The sequence below is a fragment of the Pteropus medius genome, unplaced genomic scaffold (assembly GCF_902729225.1).
Source record: "Pteropus medius unplaced genomic scaffold, Ma_sr-lr_union100, whole genome shotgun sequence".
NCBI classification, from domain to species: domain Eukaryota; kingdom Metazoa; phylum Chordata; class Mammalia; order Chiroptera; family Pteropodidae; genus Pteropus; species Pteropus medius.
Genome location: NW_024346062.1, coordinates 1,177,136 through 1,200,623, shown reverse-complemented (window position 1 = coordinate 1,200,623; position 23,488 = coordinate 1,177,136). Strand labels below are relative to the sequence as shown.

Below are 23,488 nucleotides of genomic sequence, written 5' to 3'. Positions count from 1 at the left end.
CTGGGTCCAGGCCTGGGAAGCTACTCTTGCCTGTTCTTGTAGCCTCTGGCCCCTGAGAGTCCTGCTTTCCCTCTAGTGCGGGACTCCAGGGTATTCTGAAGCCAGGGTATCTGGTCCCCAGACAGCTCCCAACTTGTACCGCTCCGGGCATGGCATCCAGCATCATTGTCCTCCTCTCCCTCCACCAGCATCCAGCAAGCATCACCAGCTTCTTCCTCCTAGGATGCCATCTGAGGTGCTGCTCTCCAGGGTTGTGCAGAAAGGCTGTGTGAAGAGCAGCCCTGCTGAGGCTTACAGCTGGAATAGCTGGAGCTTGGGTGTCTGCACCTCTAAGGGCTGGGGAATGCTCGCGGGTCGAGACTCTGGTTGTTCTAATTGTCTCTCTGGCACCCCCACCCGCTCTCTGCTTTCTTGCTTAGAGCAATGGCCTAAAATCTGAGGCAATGCCAAAATCTGAGGCAGTGCCTACAGGTTTGGAGGGGAGTAGTGAACCTCAGGTTTAAAATATTTAATAAAACAGCTTTAGTTCGGGGAATGAAAAGAAACAATTTTAGGTGTTGATAAATGCTTGGCAGAGTTCTCTTCCTCTTTTCAGAGCTGATCCTGTAGATTAGGGTTTTGGCACATGGCTTATTACTTAACAACCCATACAAGCAGGGAGAAATGTAAATGACACTTTTTCTTTTCTTTTCTTCTGCTGGAAAGGGGGCTCTGACCTTGGAATACGAGCCTTTAGTTCTAGCACTGACATCTTTCCAGCCAGAGAGGGCATTTTCCTGCGATTTCCTTTGTTCGAGGAGATTGAAAAGTTATGCTTTTTACTTACCTTTCCCATGGCTTCTGACACCTCCCACCCTGTGCTCTCCCAATGTAAACAGCATACTGACAAAACAATACTGATCGTTCATTCTGATTTATTCTCATATATATTTGCCACACATCCTCTAAAGAATGTCACCAGGCAACACTTTGTTCATATGGTTTGAATTACTGTCATACCTAATAGAACAAAGCTTCATTTGTTTAAAAATATATAGTTAAGGCTTTACATTCAGTACTCACAATATATCTTTATAAAGGAGTGGTACTCTTTTCTGTGGGGGAGCAATACCAGGAATGTGAAATGTCTTTTAAAATCTTGGTTTTTGAAAGATGACAGCGCTGAGTTAGACCTAAGTTAATTTTTTCTGCAGTCGAGCAGTGAATCCAGAGTGTCCCTAGGAAGCAGAGGGTTTCAGTCTATTGGCCCATTGGTAGGGATGCAGATGGGCTCGATGAAGGAGAGAATAGGAGCTGTGTCTCTGACGTCAGCTGATGTACTGCCCAGTCTATGCCAGACCATGCCTCGTTTGGCACCACTGGCTTGACTCAGTGTGCGCACCTGTCATCACGCAGCACGGAAGAGGGCATTCAGTCTGGCATCTGAACTCCTGCTCGCCATCAGGGAAACGTGTCTAATCCATGTCCTTCCTGGATTTGTGCCTCATTATTTGGAAGAACAGTAAAATAGATTTCATAATAGCGAACTGACACCAGAATCATCTGAGTGGAAACATTAGTGTTAATTTCCCCCTTTCTTCCTCTGGTTTCCAGAAATTTAATCTTCAGGTAGATTTAATAAATTATTTTCACAAATTGTTAAATGAGTCAATACCTAAAGCAAAAAGACAGATGCTTTTGAAAGAGTTGCTACAGTCAGGCTGGTTTTTACAAGATGTTGAAAAATAGTTTGTGGCGATGATTCATAACCTTGATGCTTTTATAAATTCTTGCATTGCACAAATTCATGATTCAGTCTGTCAGATGATTTCCTTGTTGAGACTCTATAGTATTGCGAAAATTCAGTGATTTGTTTCACAAATCCTTTCATCGGTCTCCTCGTGTAATGCTTTCTGTTTTTAAAGCTGTGAGCGTTTTACCATCCAGCTCTGTGCCAGCCTTGCTGCATGGCCTGGCTCCATCTAAAACTAAGCCCCGTTGCCTGCAGACTGCAAAACACTTGGCAGAGGCAATCTGTGCCTTCATGCTTTAGGGAAAAGTATTAAACTTTATCAGTCCTTTTCAACCTTTCATAGGTATGCTATGACAGTAAAATGAAGTCACTAGTAAAAGTGCTTTTCAGTTCTTGAATATACCTGCTATAGGCCAGGGTAAACTTTTACTTTTAAGGTATGAAGGTGCTTGCCTTTTACAGGGTTCTGCCAGTTAACATTTGGCTGTTTGATAGAAGTGTGTTTTTTAAAGGCGGTTTTTCAAAATTTGTTAGCAGTAGACTGGTTAAAATAGAAGTATCTTGGTTGTCAGCATTTATTTAGCATCTATGAAACAAGGAAATAGCACCACCCTGAAAGCTGTGAGGGTGTCCAACAGCAGTGCAGGCCTGGTACACAGTCCCACGCTGCCTGCCGCTTTGGGAAGACCTCTCATTAGCACCATCGCTGTAACTGCTGCACAAACGCACTCTGCACCAAATGCACAAACATGGCAGTAGATTGGCAAGAACACAGTAGAGGGCAATCTGAAAGTATAAAGGTGGGAGTGTGCGAACAAGGTTGAATTAGGACAATGATATCTCTCTCTTAGGTGTATTTTAACTCAGAAGTCCACAGCAGATAGTTCTGTGGTTCAGTGCCCACCGGAAATGCATTGGTTTAAACAGTTCAGGATTTTCTGTTTCTGGGAGCACAATTACCCTAAAGAAATATCCGGTCTTAGAACAGTGGTTCAGGGATCGATTATAATCAATGAGAAGTCCTAGCAGGTGTCAGTTTCAAAAAAAAAAAATAAATAAAAATAAAGATTTTCAGACCTGAGAAAACAAGAGAAATGAAACATAGACATGGATGAGTATTGGATGTTAGGCAAGGGAGTTTGTAAAATATAAAAAATATAAAATTTATGAACACGAGGGTCAGGCGAAATAATGAGACAGGAAGCCAATCCAAATTTCTGATCCTTTTGAATTAAAAATTATCCCAAGTGGTGCGGGTGGACTCTGCCTCCCAGGAGGCAGTCCACAAGTCACGCTGCCATTTGTTGGTCTTCTTTACGCTAAGCTCTCCGTGACTCCTCAGTTGAACTTTTGGAAAAAATAATAACATTAAGAGCTTCCCTGAAGGTTGATCTTCAGTCTTGCTTCCTGATTGCCAGACAGAACTTAGTTAAAAACATAGTAACTGAGTGCGTTTGTTTTTCTGTCTCCAAGGTGTTTCGCCCCATGTGTGTCCTCCCAGCCAAGGTGGGAGAGGAATACTTAGTCACTCAGAGGAGCACTGACAGGAACAGACTGTGGAAACGGTGACTTGACAAAATGTTGGCTGGGGAAGTCCAGTCCTCCTTCAAGCGGGACGAAGCGTTCCTCAAATTAATTCTGACAAAGTGAGGCTAGCATTCAACTTTCTGGAGTTTTCAAAATGGTTTAAGATTAGGATATTTTAAGTCAACTATATATTTGCGGCCCATTTTTCAAATTTCTAACTTCTGCTACCTGTTAGATACTTCATTTATGTCAAATATTTTACTTTCTAAGCTGTGCTGTGGAAGTTTTTTATCTTGTAAAAATTATTCTAGAATGTAAATGCCATGTGATATCTTTGATTTGATGTTGGGGTCAAGTGGAGGGCGTGGTGTGGCCTTCCTTCAGGAAAGAATGGAGGGTTGTCTTGTTTTCCTCATTTGGTTCTTAGAGTGCATTCAACTGACAACATCATAATAGCATATCAGGATCAAAAAAAATAAAAAATCACTCTCCTCCACTGGGTGTTTGTGTGGACCAGACTTGGGCTCAGAAGATTATAGATGTGTGGGTACATTGTTGAATGTTAATGTGTGCGGACTTAAATGCTGGGGACAAGCCTACGACTATTCTGGGTTATTTATTTTACTTTAATGAGAAAAGAAAAATATGTTTTATTTAAACGACGAAAGACAGCTGCGTATTATTGAGATATAAGTAAAATGTGGTTCAAAAAAAGACAATGAAGAGAGTATTTCATTAAATATTTCCAGGCTTTGTCTCACAAAGACTCGGTTGTGTTTTTGAATGGCTAATTAGGAGAGATATCCAATTCAGTGTTACATTCTCTGTGAGTCAGGTGATTGTTTTAAACAGCTTATTCCGGACTTCAGCTACTGGATAAAGTCACTGACTGTATCTAACCCCGGGTGCGGGACAGGTGGTTGTTCTGTTTCCTGTGTGTGGAGAGGTGGTGAAGGCGGGCTCAGGGCTACAGAGGCTGGCGGAGGAGGCTGAGAGGGTGGCTTTTCGCACTGTGGCACGGTTTCCCACTGAGCCGTGTAAAATCCTGCCAGTCCCACTGACAGGCCAGGAAACAGCTAGTGGGAGAGATCTGGTCTGAGGCTCCTAATTGTTTGCCTCAAAGGTAGTAGACTCTGGGGATGCCCTCGGTGGCTCTGCCGCTGCTTCAGCAGACTCAACTGCATTAACAGAACAAGCTGTAAGACAGCCCTTGGCCAGAGAGAGTCTTCAGTACTCACATCTTTCTGCTACTTTGATGTCTGCCTGTATTACTTTTCCTCCTTGCTGTATCATCCATCTTAGGACTGTCCCCTTCCCCTTCCAGTGGTCATCTTTAACTGAGTAGGTATTCACCAACTCTTACCATGGTACCCTTCCCCCAAATTCACCACATTTATTTTAGTTTGTGGCCCAGGTAATTTTTAAGAGGCGTGAATTTTTACCTTTTCTTCTTTGTGACAGGATATTTCTATTTGGTCTGTAGCTATTTTTTCATTTCATTTTTTTACCTTTTATTCCTACACCCCTTTCATCCCAAAAGGGATTAAAGCAACTTGATTTCCATCAAGATTAGTATTAATACGTGGTTGTGTTTCTAGCATAGTAGCCATAAGTGCCCTGGTGCAGACTGTTTGGACATGAGCTACGTGAGCGGTTTGTTCTTAGCAGACGGCCAAATGAATGAATGACCTACTCAATTCTGTCTTCCAAGGTCATGGGTCAACAACTTCCTTCTTTAACCATTTATATTACCATACGAAGTGCTTACTATGTGCCAGGCTCTGAGCAAAAGCATTTTACATGTATTTTTTCATTCATCAATCCAATGACATAGGTAGTTTCACCCCTATTTATAGCTAGAGAAATTGAGGCATAAGGAGGGAGGTTAGTCGCTTACCAAACTTTATTCTACTAGTGTGTGCCATAGCCAGGACTTGAACCTCATCTCAGTCTAGATCCTGTACCTTAACCACAAGTAGGTACCTTCTAGAGCAGAATTGTTCCCTAGGGGCATTTTTCAGTATCCAAAGGTATTTTTTTAGAGTGCACTACTGGCAAATAATGCGAAGAGGCTACGGATCCTTGCTAAACATCCTACAACTTACAGGACAAGAACCCATAACAAAGAATTATCTGGCCCCACCTGTTAAAAGAGCTGAGTTTTAGAAACCCTGCAGTAGATATATAGGAGAGCATTTATGCTGAACAGTTAAGGGGTACGATCCAGGAGATGTTCTGCAACTTTAGTTACTTCAAGAAATACTTCTTGTTTGCATAGTTTAGAAATTATTTTAAAATTACTCCATAGGGAGCAAATACTTTACAAGGAGAAATGTAACTCTCCTTGTAACTCTTTACAAGGAGAAAACATTTCGTGAAATTCTTAACTTTTGACGTTCAAATGATTTCTAACAATTCTTAGACCTCCGTTGTGATGTGGTTGTTAGAACAGAGTTTCATCTGGATAATTATAGCATCGTTCTTTGGATCCCACCTAGCGGCTTCATACACGTAAATTCTGCTAGATGTCAGCAGGAAGATTTAAGTTGTGAAATTTGGTGTCTTCGCCCTGTTTGGGTCCCATGAATGAGTGCAGCTCATATGCCCCATGGACTGTGTTCTGTGTCCATGGACCAGCCCCAGGGGAAAGGGCCCTTGGCTGAAGGAGCAAGGTCTGGGCACAGGGTAAGCCAGCTCGAGTTTCTGTGCAAAGGAGGCTGCATGTAGGTTCTGTGCGGAACAGTTCTAGCAGCCTTAATTACAACCTTCTGTTTTCTGTTCCAGTCATGTGCTCAGCCCCTCTGCTCATCAGGCAAAACCAAGCGTCCCCAGTTGGAGAAGTTTAAGGTCTTCCTGTTTGTCTGAACTCCTGGCAGGGAAAAACGGTAGACATCTGTGCATTGTCCAGCCGTTTCCTTCCCTCCAGCCCTACTCCTCATGCCCTCAGCAGCATCTCCAGAGCTGTATTGTTCACATTCTTCCTCAGCTTGACCTTGTGCTAAGTGCCTGTTTATTGTAATGACTCCTCAGCTAAAGTATCCTTGGGACTTTTTTTTTTTTTTGCTTTTAATGAAATGCAAGGGGCCAAAAAATTGAGAATCTAGCTAAAATGCAAGGCAGAACATTCTGAATTGTTATCTCAGACCACAGTGAAACTGAATTTAGTTCCTGGTCAGTGATCTCCTTACTGTATTTTAGGATAAATTGTTTGTTTTGTTGGACGCAAATGGCAGTGTTGGTCCCTGGTCTCTGCTGACCACAGCCACCCCTTTCAGTCTTCCCTCGTCCTTGCCTTCTAGGACACTTGGCCTCCTCTTTCTTCCCCCTGGGCCTGCTCCTTGGTCTCTTCAGCGGTTTTCTCGGATCCCCAAGTACACCCCGGTCCTCCTGCCTTACCGCACACCCTCACCTCGAGAGATCTCAGTCACAGCCCTGGCATTCCCTGTGCTGGGAGCTTCCCAGGCCCCGAGCGCCCCGTGGACATCCACAGAGACCTCGAGGCCTTCTTGACCTAGACTAGACTCATGGTCTCACCCAATACGTCTGTTCTCCCATATTCTTACTCCGGGGAACGGAAACTTCAAGTAGTTGCGCAGAAATCTGTGTCCTTCCCAACAACCTCCACAGCCTGTTACTCTCCTGAACAGTTCTGAAACCTGTCCCTCCACTGCAGCAGTTTTGGCCCTTTCCCGTCTCACATGGATCACTGCAGGATCTTAACTGGCCTTCCCGACCTTCCAGCTGTGCCCTCTTTCCTGCCTGTCGCATGCTACTGGCAGCAATCCGCTGGCTGGATCTGGGGCTCAGCTGCCCCAGTGAACAGCTCCCTGCAGAGTCTGTTCGTGCCTCTGCATGCACGCGTGCAAGGTGCACATGCAACAGACACACTCAGGGTAGATTTATTCTTTCCTGTTACTTGCCTAAATCTCGCAGGGTAGCCTACAGACGACTTTTTTTCCTAAAATGCAGATCTGATTTTTGTCATTTTTATGCTTATAATTTTGTAGGGGTCCCTCATCATAATGGGAAGGGAGAGATTGCAAAAAGGGTTGCAAATTCCTTTTGGGGATCACACTTTAAACTCACAGGTTCTTCCCCTAGCGTGGTCATTTATTTTTTCCCTGAGCCAGATTAATACATGTTTATTCTATTAAATGAGACTGCCTCTTTAAATGATAATGGATTCCACTCGCACCAGTTTTTAGGACTAGAGGATACGGAGCTCTAGAACAGTATACTGAAACGCAACGTGTCCTTGGGGTTTTTCTTGGACAAACAGAATTTGGACCAAAAACCCAGACTCACTTAAAGGTCATCCTAGCTACTTGAAATCATTTGGAAAGTAATCCAAATGTACAAGTAATCCTATAAGTTAAAAAGTGAATTTGAATGGGTAAGGGGGCTGTTAGAACATAAAGTTAATTTTCATTCTCCTATTAAAATTTATCATACTAAATAGCTAGCAGCTCTGCCTGGATTAAATATCACTCACCCTTTCATCCAACATTTCTGCTAATACACACACAAACATGAGGATGTCATCCACTTCAATTTTGCTCGGAACATAAGCAGTGTCAGCATGATACAGCCCTTTAGCCTTCTTTAAAGAAGTGTTTTCGTGCAACCATCTTGCACAAAAAGAAGCAGAAAAATTTCAGTGCCCCCCCCTCAATCGCTACTCTCCCATTTGATGAATTAACAATTGATTTACTTCATAGTTATTGTATTCCTGATAAAACCTTATCATGGTTTTCTCCCCTTCCCACACTGCCCCACGCTGCCAGCAAACCCACTTCTCAGTGACTCGTCATATACCTCAGTGGCCTTGGACTTGATTGTGTCTGCGTGCTTTCTGATTCCAGCCTTAATTAATGGCAGTTTCTTGAGGCAGTAAGAGCATCTTTGTGTCTCCTCCCTTCCCATCCTCTCCACTCCCATTACCCAGGAGATTGGTCTACTTGAACAGTCAAGTCTTGACCACGGTGTTAGCTCCTAGAGGGCACCTGGCTGGCCTTTCCTTTTTAGAACTTCAAAGCTTAGTCCAGTTAAAAGTTGGCTGTTGCTATCACCATAATAAACGGATCAACAAATGCATGTTAGTAGGAATTCTCCAGTTAGGAAGCTGGCAATCTGAGACTCCTTTTTAAGTGCTTTAGTTTTAGCAGATAGTAATGGGCATTACTTTCCAAGAAGGGTGAGATTTGACAAGACAAAAAGAAGAAAAATCAAGACATCAAATATTTGGGGTCCTGGGAACAATAAGCTATTTTTGCAGAATTGGTGCAGTTTCACCCATTACCTCAGAAATTCACCCATTACCTCAGAAATTCATAGCTTCCGTCCTTTTAAACATCTGGGCCCTTAGTTTCTTGGCAGGGGTGGGAGGTGATTCTGTGTGTGGGCACAACTCATTTATCAACTTATTACCCACCTACACGTAGCCAGCCTTTGAAATTCTGCGTTTTGATTTCTGCCCCTGTCGCAGAGGCCTAATACAGTTTAGCCCTCGCTTTTATGAATGGCCACCTCCACTAAAAAGGCAGTTTGGGAAGAAGGTCAGGAAGTTAGGTGGAGTGAAACTGGGCATGTTTGTGAGTGTTGTTCTCCTAGTTTAGTTAGCTTTACTATCAGAGTCCATGCCTGCCTGCCAATTTAGGATGCATGTGGTTGACAGCCAAATAATTTGCCTTACCAAAACCTCTTATACCTTGGCTTTTGCTATCTGTGATTATCATTGTAATCAGATCAATTTTATTGAACCTCGGTAAAAACACTGCCTTTGACAGAATTCGGACTAAAAATTTTAAATAGAACTTTTTTAATCCAGCCATGATCTTACTGATAATGCCAAATAAAAGTGAAAATCACTTTAATGTCAGTTCAGCAACTTCATCACCAGGCTATTGAGTCGGAGTGTTGAATTTTTAAGCATCATTTGAATCATTTGGTTGATCATAACAAAACAAGACATTTTATTAGATCGTTAATAGGAGTACTTATCAGAAATAAGTGTCCCTGGATAGATGCAAATCAGCCTTCTGGGGCCATTTATAACAGATGAGAGAATCGCACTGCTCGACTTTAATAATTCACCAAGGAACAGAGAATAAACAGCAGCAAACATTAATTTTATAGGCCAGTTTCATACGGTTTATGTTTTGAAATAAAAGGAATATGACTTGTGACTCTTGCCTGAAATTAAAGCACTTGAAAAGGAGCCTCTCGTGCTGCTGCCTTCTCTAACTGGAGAACTCATACTAAGACACATTTGTTATCAGCTGGCACCCTTCGCTAAAAGATTAAAATTTTGTATTTTACCATGTTCTCTGGTGTATGGCTATGACATTCTTCACAATGAAGCATTTTACTTGTTTAGAACAGGAAGCAAAATTAAATTTCAGAAAAGGACGCTTTTTATGACCAATAGCTTTTCAGAGCTGAGTAAGGGTTCAATTGCCGGGTCCATCTCTGACTAGGGAAAGAGGGAGCCTCATTTTTAACTGTGAGCCCAAAGACTAGAGTGGGGATCGCTCTACTCTGTTTCCAAGAAATGAGGGACACTATGGAGCTGGAAATGAAAGGTTAGCAGTGGGTTCTCCACCCCAGTTTAAAAAAAAAAAAAGATGAGAAGATGGAGCCAGTCTAGTCCAGGTCTTTTGACCATGGCCCTGGACCCAAGGGCAGTCCCCCAGCCCCTGGTCTACTTAGCTCTGTGATCAGACGTGACCTTCTCTTCTGCCTCTGTACTTGGCATTCCTCATAACCTACCGAGTATCCCCGCCTCCCATCCAAACAGAGGCATAGATCCTGGAGAGCCACTTGCTCCAATAGGAGCCCCTGGTCTGGGGGAAGGTGATAAAAGGTGGTCATGTGCCTGAAATGACTGACTTTGGGAGCTGAAAGTAACAGTGCTTATCTGCAGATCCTCCCCTCTCACCTTGTACCTGAGACATTCGAAGCCTGAATAGTTAAGGGAGCAACGCATGGTCACATGCCAGTTACCCGAGAACCCATGTTTTCCCTGCTTCTTATCTGGTGTTTTCTTTTGCCACCTATGACTTTGCCACATGACAAACTTCAGTCTGTAGAGAGTTACTGATACTAGAAGGTGATTTTGTGTGTGTGTGGCCATGTAGAGACAGCCTTTCAAGAACAGAAAAATAAATGTTAACCACTATGAAAATAATAGTAATAATTCCTGCCACCTATTGAGTACTTACATTTATACCTATGCACTGATTTTGGAATCCTGTAACACCTTGTGTGGTAGATACTTTGATCACCCTCATTCAGGGAAGTGAAGTTCATTGTCCAAAGATAAGAGCTAGTTAACAGTTTAGCAGGGTGATAGCACCAAAATAGATTCTTGCTCCATTTTATATTCTTTCTGCTACTACAGGACTCCTTTGACACGAAGGAAATTGGTATTTCAAAGTGAGACTAATTACCCACATGCCAGATGGGCCCTAGAGCAGGAAGTTCTAAATGGCAGAATGAATGCAGGAGGTGTGACCTCAGAAGCGGCTGTGTTGACGTGGGGCAAGAGGCTGGACCCTGTTCCAGGAAGGGTGGTCTACATGCATGGAGTACTTACCATGTGCCAAGCACTGTTCTAAGCTTATATATTTTAGCTTAATTGATCTTCACAACAACCTATGTGGCCGACTCTATTAGTACACCATTTTACAGACACAGGGACTGAGGTACAGAGGCACATCTGTGCCCTAGGAAATGGTAGAACCAGGATTCAAATCCAGACAGTCTGGCTCCAGAATGAATCACTCCCCCATGCTGCGTTTCTGGATGAGCTCACAGGTCCTGAAGGGTGGAGCAGTGGGTGTTGTAGCAACCTGCAGAGGGTGGCTGTTGAGTTCCCCCTTATCCTGTGGGTAAGCCTGAGAGACCTTCCCCAAAACATCGTCTGGCCCATATTTTATGCTGGGACCCAGAATTGTCAGCCACCCTACTCATGGGGGAGTTTGGCACTTGAGATGCAGAGAAAAAGACTTTCTCTCCCATATGTGGGTGTCTTCTTATGAGGTTTGCAGTAATCAGGGCTGTGGGAAGTGGTTTGCTGTAATGAAGTCTGTTAGTTCTAACCACCTCAGAGAAATGTGTCAGCACCCTAGGGACCTTCCTTTTTATTACCTAACCAAAACACAGTCTATTTTTTCCCCTTCATTGATCCACCAGATTCTCTTGCCTAGTACCCCACTTTGGCCTGGTGCATGCTGGGGAGGATGGTGGCAGGAGCCTGCTGCGGCTCTTGAAGTTCACAGCACTGGATGTCATAAATCAGGACAGTCTTCCTCTTTGCCCAACTTGTTTAGTAGCCCTGACAGCTGAGAAGCTGGGGAATGGGTTTGAGGGTGTCTCTTCTGAAAGAAGAGAACCTAAAGCCATTTCTTCTCCCAGCCTTTCCAGTGCCTTCATTTTTGTTTTTAAGTGGCTTGGTCTTCTGACACATACGCACTTCTTGCGAGACATCCAGTTGAACTTTATGTCTGTTCTCTATGCCTCACTATTGTTAGAAGCTGTAACAATAAATCTCTGTTTCCAGAAAGAGAGTATTGGGTCATGAACAAGTACAGGGGTTCAGCCTTCCAGAACATCTTGAACTTTGAGTCTGCCCCGACTTCATCTAGGCTGCATTGAGGAAAGCTCACTGGGCGGCCTCCTCCCTCCTGTGACATTCCCGAATCATTAGGGCAGTCCTAATGATGCAGGCCAAGGCTGTTGCCTGCATTTAAGGACTGTTCTGAATTTGCAAGTACCTGAAATTACTGGCAATTTTGTATGTTGAATTTGCTTTTCCTCAAAGAGTGTGTATCCCTTTGGGAGCGACACCTAAGCTTATCTGTTTTCAAAACCCGGTTTGAATCCTCGCTATCTGGGGGAATTCCTCTAGTCAATAGATGAAGAAACTTTTGAACCTGTCTACGATTTTGAATTTGGCATTCTCATTAGGGAGAGCTGAAAACCACTGGGTAGCTTGATGCTTGATCTCTGGCCCTGTGAATCACTGAGATGGACAGTGCTTAATGAACTAGGTATAGATGTAGGGTACAAATCTGTCTTGATGATTTATTAGATATTCAAAAAACCTAACATTATAAATATGTCTATGTGGATATATGTCTGTGTGTGCAGTCCTGATTACACAGTAATTCATGGGTCTTAAATATATGAGCAAAATAAGGCACGAGGCAGATAAGAGTTTTCAATACATAAATAACGTTATAAAAGGCCATGTTTGTGAACATCCACCTTGTACATTTTATTCTTTATTGCTTGTGTGTTTGATACATAAAGCCTTAGACTTTCAGGAAATGTGTACTGTGGATACACAGGACAGGGTGGTTCAGACTATAGGGCTGCAGGTTTATCTTTAGTTGTGAAAAGCTGGCATCAATATGAGTAAAGTTAAACAAATAAAACCCAGTGAGCTTGAACATTTCAGCGATGCTCTTAGAAATATGAATATAGCTTACAATAGACTTTGGCCCTTTAGTTTAAATTGTTCAAACACTTACTGTAATGCTACTTCTACTTAGCAGTATTGGCTAGAAACAGAAGTGACCTCAGTGAGAATATAGAAGTTTTAAAAAAAAAAATGTGAGCAATGACTAGCATTGTCTTGATCCCTGGGTAAATCTCAGATTAGGCTCTTGGTTTTTAAGGATATGGGCCTCCATTATTAGGCCCAGTTCATGGATAATATAGCGGATAATTAGAAATGTATCACTCTGCTGAGGGCTTTGCAAACAAATCTAATGGTGGCTGGTACCTTTGTGATGTGCTTGGAGTGTCTGTTTTAATGGGATCCTAGGCGAAGGTCGCTGCTGTGAGCCGTGCCTGCCCTATGCCCTCCAGGAAGTTCTTGGGCTGGAGTTTTGCTGGCAGTTGGGAATTCCCCTTCTCTGTGAGTCACGCAGCTGGCCTGTCGCCCTGGCCACTCTAAGATGAGGTTTCTGCTGCTCACACGTGTCACCTCGTTAATGGCTGCTTGGAACCTTGGTCCTAAGGTCCAGCTTAAACATTAACCACTCCTGTTTTCTTCTGCCAGTAGCATTAATGGGGTCAGGTTTTCAGGGCCAGGGAGGTGAGAGGAAAGAAAAACTTTTTTTTCTTTTTGCCATTTTTAAAGTACCCGTGACTAGTTCCAGATTAACTAACACTTTTGTTTAGTACTAATTAGTGAGTTTATAAAATAATACCATCTTGTTTTTTTTTTTTAAAGGACTTGGTTCAATAGGAGGCAATACTTAATTTAAAATAACGTCAAATAAAGCTCACAGCTCTCTTCCTGTACTTGGTAGAAGCAGACTTCCTAGTTGCATCCTAACTGGTGGCTAGAGCTACCCCAGGGGTGGAAGAAACAGAAGCAGAGAAAGGCAGCTGCAAGTGAGTCAGGACTGTTCGGTAACAGACCCCAGGGAAGTGCCTGGTGTGGGAAGCGATTATTCAGGCCGCCACTTTCAGAGTCACTTCTGATAGTCTCATTTACTCAAAGGAGAATTTTTCTTCTTTTGTAGTACTTGCATTTACGGACCCTAAAATAAATATATTACGCGAGCAAAATCTGTATGATAGAAACTTACCTTGTTGAATTGTACAGTGAATGCTTCTGAGATAGTTGCCAAGCTTTAATGTGCGTCACTAGATGGCTTTGATTATCGTTTAATTTTAATAAGTTCCCTTGCCGTGTATATGGTAGGGGATGGTGAAATTGAATTTAACACGACACCAAAGAGAGGATGGGCAGGCCCTCTCACTGCCCCGGGAGCTCTAGTCCTTGAAGCAGGTAGTGCTGTGACCCTAAAATCTCAGCATTGGCAACAACAGAGGTTTGGTTTTCGCTCACACTGCATATCCATCGAGGGTCAGCTGTGCCTCTGCTTCATCGAGGGTCAGCTGTGCCCAGGTACGTTGGCCGATGAAGAGGTCTCTGGGATTTCTCTGATTTCATGGGAGAAGGAAGAGAGCTGGACAACAAAGCATTAGCTCAGAAGCTCTTCTCAGAAGTTGCACATGTCACTTCTGTTACATTGTATTGGCTGAAGCAAGTCCCGTGGTCAGGCCTAGTGTCAATGTGGCGGAAAATATAACCCTCCTCCAAGGAGAGAATATTTGAAAGAATAATACAGTCGTCACAAGAGCTTTCTCAGAAGCTTCTAGTCAGGAAGGGATTCTTGTTCTAGTTGATTCTTGGGGTTTGGGGTGTTTTATGGGTTTGCGAGAGACTCAGAAATAACAGTTGGCATAATCCTCTCCATTTATCATGTTTGGGCTTTCTTAAGCCGTTAGAAGGGAACCTGACTCATGGCATTGTATCTTGTGAACAGGCAGTTATTCTTTCTGCCTCTGTATAGAAGAGACTAGAAAGCCTGCAGTTGCCGTAAGAATGAACATCAGTGCTCCCCAGCGCTGAGAGAGGCTGCCCAGCTGTCCACTTAGATGAGCCAGAGCCCATCCTCTGAGGGTTATTTATTCCCAGAGTTGAGTCACTTCAACAGGGCATTTGGAATCTCCCCTCCATGACACCAAGGAGTTCAGAGAGAAGGAAATTACGTATCTTGATTTTTATGTATAAGTTCTTTGTTTTCCACCCTTTCTTTTCTCCATTGAAACTCTGCTTTCTTATGGATCCTGAAAAGACTAATGAAGCTCACTGTGACTTATATTTTGCCTGAGTCAAAGGATTCATTATGAATGTAAAAAATAACTTATTTAAAATTATATAAAACCATGACATTAAAAGGCAACTCTTTGAGTTCTTATTCCATTTAAATAAAGGGAAAAAAATTTTTGGTCACAATATGTGTAGGACCCAGGCATCTTGCCTCTGGCTCATAGGACCTGAGCTAAATCAAACTTTAGCATCTACCTTGGAAGTTCTTTCTTCAGTCCCTCTTGTCCGACAGAAACAAAGATACGAAAAGAAAGACTTGCCTACTAGGGATTTTTAGATGACGACATTTGTAAAAGGAAAAAAGTTATGTGTAAGTGGGCTTGAGAAATTTTAAAGAATGGCTTAGTATTTAGAAAATAGGGCCAGACAAGGGGACCTGCTCTCTGGCTCCTGTTGCCTCAGGATGGGAGTGTAAAAATGAGCCCTCCAGAAAAGGTGCCCAGAAAGCAGATTGATTGGATATAGGAGGAGTTGGAATAGGTATCAAGAAAGAAATATATGACTGGCCAGGACCAGTGAATTAAAGAACAAACTTGACAATGAGCAGGAGCTCCCCGGGTTCTCCAGGCCCAGAGAAAAGGCTCGTTCAGGTCTGGAGAGCGGGGCCTTTGCTGCCGTGGGGCGGCGGGGAGGAGGGGGCGGAGAGCTGAGCTGGGGTCAGGTAGTAGCCAGAATGCCTGAAATTATGTAGGTCACCTTGGTAAGTTCCTTGAGTTTCCCTGATAGTTGGAGTGGCCAAGGCCACCTGAGCATGTCCTGAGTGGCTAGTCCAACTCTGGGGGAGGGGATGTGAGAGAAATAAAGGCCATGTGGCCAAACTTGCAGTTTTGTGAGGCACAGTCAAAGACCCTCAGGTAGAGGTAAAGAAAGTTAACAGCAAATGAACTCCCAGTCTTAATAACCAGGGAGCCCCTTTTTGCCATTCCCAGAATAGAGATTGCTGAAAACAAAAGCCGACTTCAGTCTGTGATCCACAGAAACTGCTGAGACCCCAGGAGAGGCAGGGTGAAGGTCCTGTCAGCTTTGACAAGTTGGATTCTACATCCTGGCAGCCTGCTATCTTGGACATATAGATTACCATGGACCTTAAGAAAAAATTCAGGAAAACAACTAAAAATGTATTTACCTTAATAAATACTATGAATGTCCATCCAGGACATTCATTGACTTATTGAGTAGAATAGACCTTGTTAAAATGTAAAGGTTTTAGAAGTCTGTTTTAAGTTGTACTGACACATGTAAAAACTGCCCTCTGCAGGAAGCCTCCATAGCAAGGTTCTCACCCTTGAAGCTGCTGACAATGCTTTGTCGTTGGGGGCTGGCTGGGCACAGCAGGTGAGCAGCCGCCTCGGCCTCTAACCAGTAGATACCAGTAGCCCCACACCCCACTTCCCCAAGACGTGGCATCCCAGAATGTCTCCAGACATTGCCAGATGTCCCCTAGGAGGGGTCGGGGGGAGGAACAAAGTGACCCCTGGTTGAGAACCACAGCATGAGAGTTTTCCGGGGAGAGTCAGGGGTGGGATGGAGGGGTTTATCACCAGGATCGAGGAGAGGATGTTGGCAATAAGCAGGAGGTGTTGAGCATGTTGAGACTGTAGCTCAAAGAACAATGTAACAATTACCGCATGTGGACCCTCTTCTTGAATATGGCCAAGATGTCTGCATTTCCGTAGTCCCTATATTTTAGGGAGCGGCCAGGGCAAATGAGAGTTTGCAAAACCTACTTTGGTAGATGATTTTTTGAAAAAGTCGTGCAAGGTGCTGAGCTTTCAGTACCAGCCCTGCCCCTGCAGTTCTAAAGCTACTTCTGTGCTCTGAAGAGAAGGTCCTGAGTGTCTGGGGCTCCTTCATGCCCTGCAAAGATTGTTGGACGACACATGAGCTGGAGGAACAGCTGGTTTCCCTGCAGAATCACTGGTCCCTGTGACTTACGTAGCTCCGGGAGCTGTGCCAAGGACAGGTGGTCTGGCTCTGTCCTAAGGAGCTGGGCCACAGTCCTCGCCTCCTCTCTTGGGTCTCTCCCTCCCCAGCACCGAGGAACTACTGTGGCAGGCCAGTCTCTCAGAATGCGAGGCTTCCTTCCTCCTGACTCTCAGAGGTCACTTTGAATCTCCTGGCAACTTTGAATGCAGTTTCTGGCAATACCTCCAGAAAGTTTGATTCAGTGTGTGGGGACCAGGAACTTATGCTTTTTTAAACAGAGGCTTAGGTGTCCCCCTGCCAGGGGATGGGGGGTGGTCCAGGGACCACACTTTAAGCAGCAGTACTCTAGAGGGTCTTTCCAATGTTTGGAAAGCAGAAGCACATACGGTCTCCCACCTAATGCTCTTATCATTCCATAAGACATGGGATGGAGGTACATTAAGGCACCTTTGTGTGACTCGTATATATATCTGAGGGAGACGGAGATAATGAAAATAGGTATAGGTATCCGCCAAGGGTCTGCCAGTGACAGAGAAGCAAAATACATTCTTCTAAGAAGTGTATTGATTATTTGAGCCACATAGGTCAATGTAGTAAATTTATTATTAACAATAGGAGTTAATGTTTTGGGGTCACTGAACCACAAATATTTTAAGCTGATCATGTGATAATGATTTATAATAGCTAATGTATGTTGAGCACAATGAATTGGAAGCTATGCAGATTGTTTTATATACACTTTCTCCTTTAATCCCCATGGCAGCCCTTTGTGAGGAAGATGCCGTTAGCTTTATTTTGCAGATGAGGAAACTGAGGCTGGCAGAGGTTAAATATTAATAGCCTAAGGACTCACAACTGTTTAGTGGCAGAGCTGAGATTAGATCCCAGGTCTGTTTACAGAGCTCTTAAAACACTCCATCCCAGTTTGCACTGGTTAGTGCCCTTTTGCCAACATGGCGTTGCCCAGTGCCTAATGCTCCCTCCAGACTGGCTGAGGTAGAGAGCAAGACTAGAGAGAAGCATCAGCAACCCAGGTTGGTCTTTCTGAAAGGGAGGGCTCTGAAGTTAGAGGAGGGATGGCCCTTCCTTCTTGTTACACAAATTTTTCCTTACCATGATAATCTGCCTTCCCTTGGTTCGAGTAAATCATCCCAGGAAGGGCCATCTCTCTTGAAGATGTAGCTCTCTCCCTAGGTCTGCTGGTCTTTGTGCGTTTTCATGAGTTATATATAGAATGTTCTATTTCAAAGAAACAGCAAACCTTTCTTAGAAGTAAAATCTGTTTGGTAAAGGACTCCTTTAGCTTCTAGGGGTGGCATCTCTCAGAACAGGGCTTCTCAATGGTGGCATCAGAATTCACCCATAGAGCTCTTCAGAAAACAGCCTCCTAGCCACTTCCTCATAATTAGGATTCTTTAGGACCAGAGAAGACCCTGTGCATGTTCTGTGTGTTTCTCCCCTCCTCTACACACGCATGCACACGCAGCATATGTATACATGTATCTGTATGTGTAAAATTATTCTGAGGTGCAGCCCCAGTCACATTCCTCCCAAATATGATGCAATAGAAATTACATAGCATCATCTACCAAGAATTCTCACCCAAAATATTTAAGCTGGATCTAACTTAGCCTTTAGATTTAACCTCCAGTTTCTATAACATAGAGGACAGCGAACAATTTTAAATGGCCTCATGAGGAAATAGACAAATCCACATTGTTGGATGTCCTATAGGACAACCGGCCTGGTAGCTTCGAAAAAAGTCAGCGCGAAGGGGGAAAATGTGGGCAGGGTGGGAGTAGGTTGGGGTTGGAAGGACTGTTTTCGACTAAAAGAAACTAAAGACATAATTAAATGCAATGCATGAGCCTTGATTGAGTCACCGTCTCAAGAAAACAGCTATAAAGAATGGGGCAAGGTAGGGAAATCTGAGTGTGGACTAGGCTTTGGATATAAGGGAATTACTGTCAGTTTTCTTGGGTGTGCTCATTTTATTGTGGTTATGTAGGAAAATGTCCTTACTTTTAGGAGGTGTATGCTAAAATATTTAGAGGTGAAATGTCAAGACATCTGCGACTCATCTTCGAACAGTCCAGAGGGGGTGGGTGGGGAAAGTCTGTGTATGGGTATTAGTGTGAGTGAGTATACCATAGAGCAACAGAACAAATATGGCAAAATGCTAACAGATATTCAATCTGGGTGTTCATTGTCTATTTTAAACTTTTATGTATGTTTGCAAATTTTCATAACATTGAAAAACAGAACCCAGGTGAGTAAGCAAAGTAGTGTTCTTCAGAACTGTGTTTGTCATGGCCTCATTCGTGGGCTTTGCAGCTATTGTAATGGTGGACAGTATTGGCTTTTGATGCAGCTTTGATTCAAGTCCGTTCAGTTTGCCTCCACCTTTCTAGGTAGATGTGAACTTGGCTCCTGGGTTTCTGTTATGGAATCTCCTAGCCAGCTGGCACTGGGTGGCTCTGCCTGACATGCCCTTTCTTCCTTTCTCACTGACAGCAGGAAGCTGCCAAAGATAGGGAAAGGTGAAGTTGCTAATCCGGTCCAACTCTGTGCAGCACCTTCACCCTTCCTTAAATATCAGGGATCTGTGGAGAGCATGTAAATGACCAACCCCACGGACCAACCATTCATCTGTATTCTGACTATAGGATTACTCTAGATTTCTACAGCATTTTTTTTTTTTTAAATTTCTTTCTAAGAGGCTTGACTATGAGAATCTTTATGCCAATCATAGCATCATTTGCTGACAGTCAGAGGGTCTTCCGGATTATCCACAACAATCAAGTGTCCTGGAGGGGAAATGTATTGAGTGGCCTGTGGATAGAAGACTTTTATATGGAATGTCAGTGAGGGCCTGGTTTTATTAAGTGAACTTTGGAGAAGCAGAGATTACAGTGAATAGCAGTGGGTACCGTGCTGAGTGAGGAGCTCTGTGCCCAAATCCCTGTGGTTAACAAGATCTATATACAGGATCTATTTCCCCTTTGATGCAGATGTTGTCTCAGCAGGCATCCCTGCACGTGGGACATGGCCAAACTGGGACACTTTACAGAGCACACACCACTAAAGAGCCCCCTGCTGCATTTCCAGGTTTTCCCTGAGGATTTTTCTTGGGTCCTCAGTTTTTGTCAGCTTTGTGCATCCTGGCTATTCCTCTTATAGTAGTAATTAGCAGCTTGCTGGGGAGACCAAAGCCTCTTATTTCCCATTTCAAACAGAGAAGAATAAAGGCCCCATTCTAGCCACTCAGGCATGGACATGAGAATCTGGTGCAGTGGATGGGGGATTGTTTTAGCCCAAATAGACAGGGAACTATATTTTCTAATCTTAACTATGTGGGTCCCTAAATCATCCTGCCTTAAATTTGCCATGGACCATTTTGCTAAGCCTGAATGTGCCATCTTTCCTTCTGGAGTTTCGCATTCTTGCTCTTCAGAAGTTGCAACCGAATTGCATTTCTGACTTAGAGCAGAGCCTGCTGACCAGCACAGTGGACACTTGGCACATCCAATAAGATCCAGGTCACCTGAGAGGGTAGTAGAGTCCCAAGGTTCTGCAAGAGGAAAAATATGTAGAGGTTTTATATTCACATTGAAAAATTGCCATTAAACGGCAGAAGAGCAGGGATGGAGATCAGCTGGGCATAACAATAAATTAGTTTTCTAATCAAATTGGAAGACTTTGTTGAAGCCTCATTTTCTCCTAACAGGCTGGGCTCTCTAACAGTTGGGTCAGAGTGTTTGTGAGCCTGGAGGGTGGGTGCAGCTTTTCTAGCCTCCAGGCCTCCGTATTTTCTCGTTCTCATTCAGAATGGCTGTTTTCATTATAATCTCCTTCAAAGCTCTTTTGTATTGGTAAGTTTTCCTTCAGAAGGCATTTCCATTTGGTAATATTTGGGGAGGGGGTAAGAATGAGTGAGTGAGAGTGGGTTATACTTCTGGCCTAATGTTAATTTATTTTCCACAGTTGAGTTTGGCAGCTGGGCCAGACAGTGGGGAAACAGGAAGTCAGACCAGGACCCCGCCCTGAAAGCCCACCAGGGAAGCTTAGACACCACCAGTGACCTCATCCATCTCGAAATAGCCTGTGCTTAATCTTTTTCTGCATGTAATGGCCAAGTTTCTGTTATCTATTGAGCAACTCCATCAGTTCAACTGCTGTCTGACCAGTGTCATCCATGTCAGGGAGAAGCCTCTGAGGGAAAGGAGTTGGTATTTATTGAATATTTACTATGCCGCACACTGAGCGAAGTACTTTAACAGGTTCCTGCATGTTCGTCACGATACTGTAAGGCCGGGTACCCTTACTGTGGTAGATGAGGAAGCTGAAAGCCGAGGAAGCTGCAGCTCTGAGAAGTCACGTGGTCGCTCAGTGGTGCAGCTGGATTTGGAACTTAGACTTGGTGGATTCCAAAACTCTTGCAGTGGAACATACCACCTCTGCCCTCCGCAGTGTTCCACGCAGCCTCATTACACACACCCTGACAGTTATTAAGAGCCTGTGTTCCTAGTAATATGCTAATTTCACAAAACACCACCTTGTATAACTACGGTAGTATGAGGGTTTTTTTAACGTGTTGTGTTTTATGAGACAAACAGTCACCTCTCACTAGGATGTCAGCAGCATGGTGTAGAAACTTGGACACTGGGTTTCCTTATTTCCTCACTTCCCTCCATCTTTGATAACTCCTTGCCCCACCCCGCTGCCATGGGTTCTTTGTAGTTCTTAGGGAATTGACAAGACCTAGGTTAATACAATCTAATCATTCAGAACAGAGCCATGCGTGCCCAGATATCAGATGTGAGCTGTGCAATTCTTCCTGACCTTGGGGAGAGGGCAGAAAATGGGGCTGCCGACAAGTACTGGGGGCCCTGTTTCAGGGTTCAGGCCCCTCTGAAGGAGGTTTAAGACGTTACAGCAAAGCCCTCTGGTAATGAAGCCATTTGTCCTTGGGAACAGAATGAGTCCTTGTGAGAGTGGGAACAATGAGCATGTTGAGTTCCAGACCAGGGGTGAATGGAAGCCCAGGCAGAGGCACATGTGATTAATGAGGACAGTTCAAGGGATGCATTCTTTATAGGCAAGTGTCTGTTGTCAACAAGTCCACTCAGTGGTAATGATACTTATTTCGATGGTCATTTTTGAATAACTTCCACGAGTGACTAAGTCATGAATTTGAGCTTTTTTCCCTCCTCTTCTTGAGTTTTAGTGTAGTTTATTTTGTCTAAAAATCACCTTCTGAGGAATGTATGAAAAATAAGTTTGGGTAACAATGTTTTATTGTTTTGATAACATTGCTTTTTATATTTTCATTTACCTGTGAAGCAAATATTCTTACGTCGGCTAGTAATCTGATTCCTAGGCAATAAAATTTGATGTTGCTACTCTCTACTGTTAAGCAAAACTTTTGGTGCAAATTTTTCAAAACTTAGCTGGTCTAGTATCAAAACAGCAGGCAAAGAGTCCTGTAAACTTTAAAAAAGCTGTTGGTGGTTCACTGCCACTAATATCTAGATCTGTCAGGATCCCTGTGCTGTTTGACTTTCAAAAAGATGATAGAGCCAGAGCTCTTATACAGCAGGGTGCCCCGCGGGTGGGTGCAAGGACTGGCATTGGCCCCTTGCCTCTGTCATGCTGTCTAGAGATAAGGGTAAGCACCACAGCCCGTTTTGAGAGTCTGGGAAAGGAGAACTAGAAACAAAGAAAAGCAGCAAAAGGGCTAAGAATGGCCACGTGCTGGCTAGGGACCAGGGTCTGCTCTAGCGAGGTTCTGTGGGGACCGGAGTGGCAGTCTGGGCAGGAAGGGTGGGCTGTGAGAGCGCAGGGAGTCAGGCTGTTGGGTTTGGGGGACCAGCAAGTTTGCCGGCGGCGGAGGCGGCCGCGCTGCAGGGGCGGGGCCTGGCGCTGCTGACCGCCTCCGCCCTTCTCTCCCGTAGGTGAGGCTGGCAGCTGCGCTCCGGAGCTCCGACATGGCAGCATGACAGCCCAGGACGGCGCCGCCAGAGGCTGGGAGAAAGGAGCCCCTGGCTGTGGGAGTGAGTACCCCGAGCAGCAGCGACTTCCTTCTGAAGCCTCCTGAGCTTCCTTCCCCACCGGCTTGTTTTTTTTATTAACTCCGTGGACTCCTCTTTTTCCGCCTTGAACATCAATATGTGTCATGTCATTGTCACCTGTCGCTCGATGCTCTGGACTCTCCTGAGTATTGTAGTGGCCTTTGCAGAGCTCATTGCCTTCATGAGCGCAGACTGGTTGATTGGAAAAGCCAAGACTCGCGGCAGCGTGGAGCCCGATGAGCCCAGCAGCGGCCCCTCGGAGCCCTACCACCCCACCCTGGGCATCTATGCCCGCTGCATCCGCAACCCCGGGGTGCAGCATGTCCCGCGGGAGACGCTTTGCGGGCCCTACGCTGAGAACTTCGGGGAGATTGCCAGCGGCTTCTGGCAGGCCACTGCGATCTTCTTAGCCGTGGGCATCTTCATCCTCTGCATGGTGGCCTTGGTGTCCGTCTTCACCATGTGTGTGCAGAGCATCATGAAGAAAAGTATTTTCAACGTCTGCGGGCTGTTGCAAGGAATTGCAGGTAAGTGTACATG

The 23,488-nt window shown here is 44.3% G+C and overlaps 1 protein-coding gene across 1 annotated transcript in view; it reads left to right on the top strand.

Moving 5' to 3' along the window:
• Positions 1-23,488, top strand: part of LHFPL2 (LHFPL tetraspan subfamily member 2) — a 141,308-nt gene that overhangs the window by 93,925 nt on the left and 23,895 nt on the right. Inside the window, exon 4 of the mRNA XM_039874894.1 lies at positions 22,832-23,475. Coding sequence (XP_039730828.1) covers positions 23,046-23,475 — 430 coding nt within the window. The 5' untranslated portion in view covers positions 22,832-23,045. The remainder of the gene's footprint in view (positions 1-22,831; positions 23,476-23,488) is intronic.